Genomic DNA, 5,880 nt, shown 5'->3' on the forward strand with positions numbered 1-5,880 from the left:
ACTAACGTTTGACAAGGGTACGAAGTGTAATTCCATGGGTTAGCATACAATTTCACATTTTGCCTAAAGTAACTATGATTTGGGAATTTGAAAAAGCATTTAGTTACTTTGTACTTCATTATACTTATAATGGAAGGTTTCTGTCCTATCCTACCCGTTCGGCTAACGACCCTCCACAAGTCAAGAGTGCGGTGGGTAAGAGTGGATACCCATTCAATCGCCATTTTATAGGCAATTTCCTTAAACACCCCTTATAGACTAGTTTCGTGAATGAGGCCTACTAACGGTAAGACTGACTTTTTAGTTATACATATATAATATTAAACTTTTAATGTTATATATAGTATAAGGGTGTATTTTACACTTTTAAAATACTAGGTCGTTTAAATTATACTTTTAACTAACCGAAATCATTATGGATTTATTAAATCTCTTTTAATTATACACTTAATTAATTTAATAAAAACATAAGGGTTTAATTTGAACTTTTTCAAAATCAGGGTTTTGGAATTTAGACTTTCAAAATTAACTTTTAATCAACAATTTAAATTCCAAAACTTGAGGGCAAGTTTTGAAACTCTTCAAAACAATTAGGTTTTAATCTCACTTAAAATTTTCGAATTTAAGACATTTAAATTAAAATTTTAAATATTAAAACTCTTGATTTAATAATTACCATAAATTAAACAATTAATTTAAATTATTAAATCACAAGGGATTATCTAGATCATGAGGATAATTACGAATTATACATCTAAGATATCCTAATCCCTTGAATCCCTCTCTAAATCTCGAAAATAAGGGATAGGATAATTCAAGATCTTTAATTACCATATTTAACAATTAAAAGATAATTACAAGATATGGGATTATCCAAATCCCTAAAATTTAGGATCTAACCTTAGGGAAGGAGGTAATTTCGAAATCCAAGGGTTGGATAACCCTAGATTTCAAAATCTTGGAAGCTAAGGAAAGGATTTGGGAAACCCTAGCAAAAATCGCCATCTAGGGTTTTGCAACCCTAATTGCGAAAATTACCTAGCCTTTAGGGTTCATTAGCCATAAACCCTAATATGTCAAGTTCATAAATTTGAATAAAAGCTAATTGAAAACAAAAACCAATGGCTCTGATACCACTGTTGGGTTTTATACTAACAATCCTATGTGTGCATGCAACCCTAGTATTGGATCTATGTTTTCACTATTAGTTATACAACTTTATGAACACAAAAAGAAACCTGGCATGCTATAATAATTTTCGAAATTCATATATAAAACTAGAATACATACCTTTTGTTGTTATATAGCAATAACAACTAGTTCCTTGAATTTCCTTAGCTCTTGAAAGCAAGTACCACAAGTGTAGTACCTCTAATGGAGTCACAAACACCATATGCAACTTGGATGAAGAGGAGAAGTAAAGGAGGCACCAAAAACGGCTGGAAACCCTAATAGAAGTGTTCTCCACGTTTTTGGGGCTTAAGGGTCCCTTTTATACATGTAGGCTATTAGGGTTTACAACTAGGAAACCCTAATCTGGCTGCTTAGGCCCTAAGCAGCCCATGGACTCCTTAAACATATCCCTTGGACGATTTCTAATGGGCTTCCCATAGAATTCGTTCAACCTATATATTATTAAGTGATCCATAGCCCAATTATAATTATCTTATAATTACAACTTCAGTCCCCTAAGTTTAATTAATCTCTTTTAACCACAAAATTAATTCTTAATTAATTCTTGACCAATATTAATTAAACAATATGATTTCTCCTTTAATATATTATTCTCATAATATAATAATAAATCATATTTAAACCTTTCTCTCCTTAAATCATCCTATATATTGCTATGGTGAAGGCAACCCAAAAGGACCATGCTCATAATCGGGTTAAGTACATACCAAAATAGTTATGGACTTAGACACTAATCCAACACACGTACTACCCAAGGACAAAAAGTACAGCTTTTATAATAACAAGGGCAATAATGAACATTCCAATATTTAAGTGTTACAGGAATCATCGACTTGGTATATATCCCTCATAAATTCTGCAGGACATTTCCCAGTGGAAATATAAGTCCATATATCACCATCATGACCTTCCAAGTAGTACTTGATACAATCTGCCCATGAAGAGTATTCGTTTGATATAAGGATACGTGCATGATTTCCTGTGCCAAGACTGTGTGCAATTGAAACTAATTAGAGAATATTTTGGTTTAGATTCACACTTGCCATTGGGAACAAGTGATACTAGTTTAAAACTTGAAAAAAAATTGGGTGATTTTTTTTTCTAATTCTCAAAGTTGATCACACGAGCTCTCATACCAACTAAAAAAAATGTGAAAATCAGTAAACCTTAGACTTGAAGAGTCCAAGTGTTAAAAAGACTAAAACAAAGTTTCAAAATTGTCAAGTGGTAAGTAATGCGGAAAATAAAGAGTTGTGAATCAACCAAGTTTATGATAAAAACATTATTGTATGTTCAAGATCAATGATTCAAAAGTGTCTTATATTCATAAAGATTTAGTTACAAGTGTTTGAAATTGTAAACACACTAAAACACTATAATGATTTTTACTCCATTCTTAATAAACATTGCTTAAACCATCCTTAATAAACATTTCCATCACCCTTCATTTATATTATTAACAAAAACTATGTAGCTTTTACTCCGTTTCCAATGTGAGATACATATGGACAAACTTGTAAATCAATTAACTAGGAAATGTTTATTATGGATGGTTTAAGCAGTCCTAAAAATTTTGATCATCAATTTTAGTTTGACACTATAAGGTAGGTTCTAAATATTTTTCAAGGCACTTCTTAATATTATTCCTATACAAGTTATTATAAGATTTAAAAAATAAGATAATTTATGGAACCCACCAAGTTTATAAGTAAACTCTTCATTACATGTTCTCTTGCATTGCAATACGTAATGATTACGTCATACATGCTCATATGCTTCATGTGTGTGTGTGTGTGTTTGACTCGTTGACTACACGTGTCATTCTTTCAAAAGCATATATATCATCAATCTCAACCGTAACCGTCCAACAAATCTTATATCACATTCTTCATCGGTTACTTATTGTCATTAAATGAAAAGTAGGACCACTTCTACTCTATATATATGATCCCTAAACTAGCAAAGAATCACCACAACACCAAATCAGCTCCACCGGAGTGATTTCGACATATAAGATAGCCAACCGGTTTCAGAAACCCTAAAACTACAAACTATGGGTATCAATGTGCAAGGTCTCAAAACTTATGTGTATGATCTGAAGTACATTAGAAACCCGAGGGTACCAGAGTGCACTAAATTACCAACCCTTCCCTCGCCAAAAACACCTGTTGAGTTGACCAGAGCACGCATTCAACAAGCTCCTCCATTGTCCACAATGTCTGGCCCTGAATGCTGCGAGAACCCACCTACACTCTCCTCCGGCGGTGAATCCGGCGATGTCCTGCAGATCGCCTCTCTCAATTCTTACGTTACCGGGAACACTGATTCGAAGATCGCCGTTGTTCTGATTTCCGACGTTTATGGTACGCTACTTCACTCCACTCTTAGTGTTCTTATTTACCAACTCTAACTACTGTAATCAATGATAAGATTTATATCTGGATGTTCACTACTCACTCTTGCAAAAATTAGGTTTTAATCCGTTAATAGTTTACCTTTCAAGAAGCTAATTCATTAAAACACCTGTATTTTATATCTGTGAAGCCTATCTTTTAAAATCACTAGCCCTTTTTTGGTTTGCAATTCAACCATAGTTTGTATGATCATCTTATTGCTCTAATTTGTTTGCGTCTGGTATGTTTTGTGCAGGTTACGGAGCTCCAAAATTGAGGTATGCCTTCTCGCAAGAACAACCCCTTATATCAAATTTCTTCTTTTCTATGGTTTAATTTATTGATTTGGCCATTCGTTCCTTCTGGAAAATAAGATTGCGTTGTTTAATTTTAATTTTACAGGAAGCTTGCAGACAAAATTGCCTCTTCTGGGTATTATGTCGTTGTCCCCGACTTCTTCCATGGAGACCCCTTGATTCCTGATTCTCCGATTCAAGATTGGTTAAGGAATCATGGACCGGTTAGTTTTCTCTTGTTATCAATGAAATTTTATTCTTTTCATTAAATGTTTTAAATTTGAAATTATATGAATTAGCCAATTCTGTAAGAAGTGATATCTTCAATTCTAGATTTGTGATGTCGAATAGGATTCCTTATGTTTTCTTTTTTCTCTTTTTGTAGGTGGAAGCAGTAGCATTTGCGAAATCGGTTATTCAGGCTCTGAAAGAGAAGGGTATCTCTAAAATTGGGGCTGCAGGATTCTGTTGGGGTGGTAAGAGTAGCTTTCACATCAACTTTATTAATACATGACAAACACAGTACAAGACTGTCCTCATCTGTCATGTTCTGTCTTTTCGTTTGTAACAAATCGGGCTTTGGTTGACTCAATTGTTTTTTTTTTCTAAATAATTTTTTTATAGCTAAGGTGGTTGTTGAGCTGGCAAAAGAGGCTGAAATACAAGTTGCTGCTCTCTTGCATCCTTCGTTTCTCACTTTAGATGATATCAAGGGTATGTTTCATTCAACAACATTTATCATTATCCCTCATTTCTAGAAACGTGTACATGTTTAAATACTTCGAACCTAAATCAAAAGGTTAATTTTCTGTAATTTCTGAGCTTTTTTGAATTTTTTTTCTTATTGATATGATGGTTTTTAGGGGTTAAGGTTCCTATTGCAATACTGGGTGCTGAGATTGACAGAATGTCTCCACCAGAACTTGTCAAAGAATTTGAGCTTGCTTTAGAAGCAAAACCAGAGGTAACTTCTTCTAACGTTTGTAAAGTGTAAATTTTTTTCTTTCACCTTTAACTTTGCTTTGTAAAGTCTACAACTTTTCTTACACCTTTAATAATGTATAAGAAAATAGCTATGCACTCTAAAATTTAACCAATTTTAGTAAAGGTCGTCTAAATACTAAATACAAATTAATGGTGTAATTGGGTAGAATATTCCAAATTAATGTGCTTATAAGAAAAAAATAGAGAAAGTACAATGTTATAATTGTGTAGATTTTTACAAAGTATAATGTTGTAATAGAAAGAAATATAAGTAGGATGTGAGTACGTATCGCACTTTTTTGTGTGGAACAAAAAATTCGATTTTTTTCCATTACCATCAGACTGTTTCAGTCCAATGCATGTCAAACACAGTACAACCTGTTATGTTCTGTCATAGATCAAACGTATGAACAGACATGGAAGGATATATAAATTTATGTTGGTCTGCAGATTGATCATTTTGTGAAGATATATAATGGTGTATCGCACGGTTGGACTGTCCGTTGGAAAGATGATGATGAAATCGCGGTGAAGTGTGCAAAAGAGGCGCATGAGGATCTTGTGGCTTGGTTTGGCAAGTGTCTTGTATAAAACCAGTCTGTAAAACATAATAATGTAAAACAAAGAGAGATGGAGATGATAGAGAAAACTCCATTTACAAATAAATAAAGTGTTATGAAGACTTTGTAGTAAGTTTTTAATACAAAGTTAAAAGTATGATTTGGATCGTGAGGTGGTTGTTTGATGAATTTAGTTTTATGTTAATCGTGAGGTTGTTGGTTAAGTCTTGAGTGAGAGAGGATTGGTCTCGAAGATTGTTCATGGGTAAGATGGGATGGTTCTATATTCGATAAGTTTTTTATGACTAAATTCGATTATTAAGGTGAGGTTATTTATGTTTTTTGCACATTTGAGAGATCGAAAACAAGTACATCCGGTCTTCTGTCTTTTTACGCTTATGTGGACTGGTCCGAACCAAAATGCTTGTTGTTTGTCCCAGATCAAGAATAAAA

The 5,880-nt window shown here is 33.2% G+C and overlaps 1 protein-coding gene across 1 annotated transcript; it reads left to right on the forward strand.

The window, feature by feature from the left end:
• The first annotated feature begins 3,363 nt into the window (after positions 1-3,363).
• On the forward strand, positions 3,364-5,599 carry LOC144997736 (endo-1,3;1,4-beta-D-glucanase-like). Its single transcript, XM_078957605.1, has 7 exons — positions 3,364-3,557; positions 3,844-3,865; positions 3,990-4,107; positions 4,269-4,359; positions 4,508-4,597; positions 4,747-4,847; positions 5,318-5,599. The coding sequence occupies exons 1-7, from the start codon at positions 3,410-3,412 to the stop codon at positions 5,456-5,458; spliced, it is 711 nt and encodes a 236-aa protein (XP_078813731.1). The 5' UTR covers positions 3,364-3,409; the 3' UTR covers positions 5,459-5,599.
• Positions 5,600-5,880: the final 281 nt, after the last annotated feature.

The sequence above is a fragment of the Lactuca saligna genome, chromosome 5, assembly GCF_052625555.1.
Source record: "Lactuca saligna cultivar CGN05327 chromosome 5, ASM5262555v1, whole genome shotgun sequence".
In the NCBI taxonomy this organism is placed as follows: Eukaryota; Viridiplantae; Streptophyta; class Magnoliopsida; order Asterales; family Asteraceae; genus Lactuca; species Lactuca saligna.

Coding starts and splice junctions, on each gene's coding strand:
- LOC144997736 (XM_078957605.1), top strand. CDS start 3,410: ATGTCTGGCCCTGAATGCTGCGAGAACCCACCTACACTCTCCTCCGGC. Junction 3,558..3,843: donor TCTGATTTCCGACGTTTATG/GTACGCTACTTC, acceptor TGTTTTGTGCAG/GTTACGGAGCTCCAAAATTG. Junction 4,360..4,507: donor TGCAGGATTCTGTTGGGGTG/GTAAGAGTAGCT, acceptor ATTTTTTTATAG/CTAAGGTGGTTGTTGAGCTG.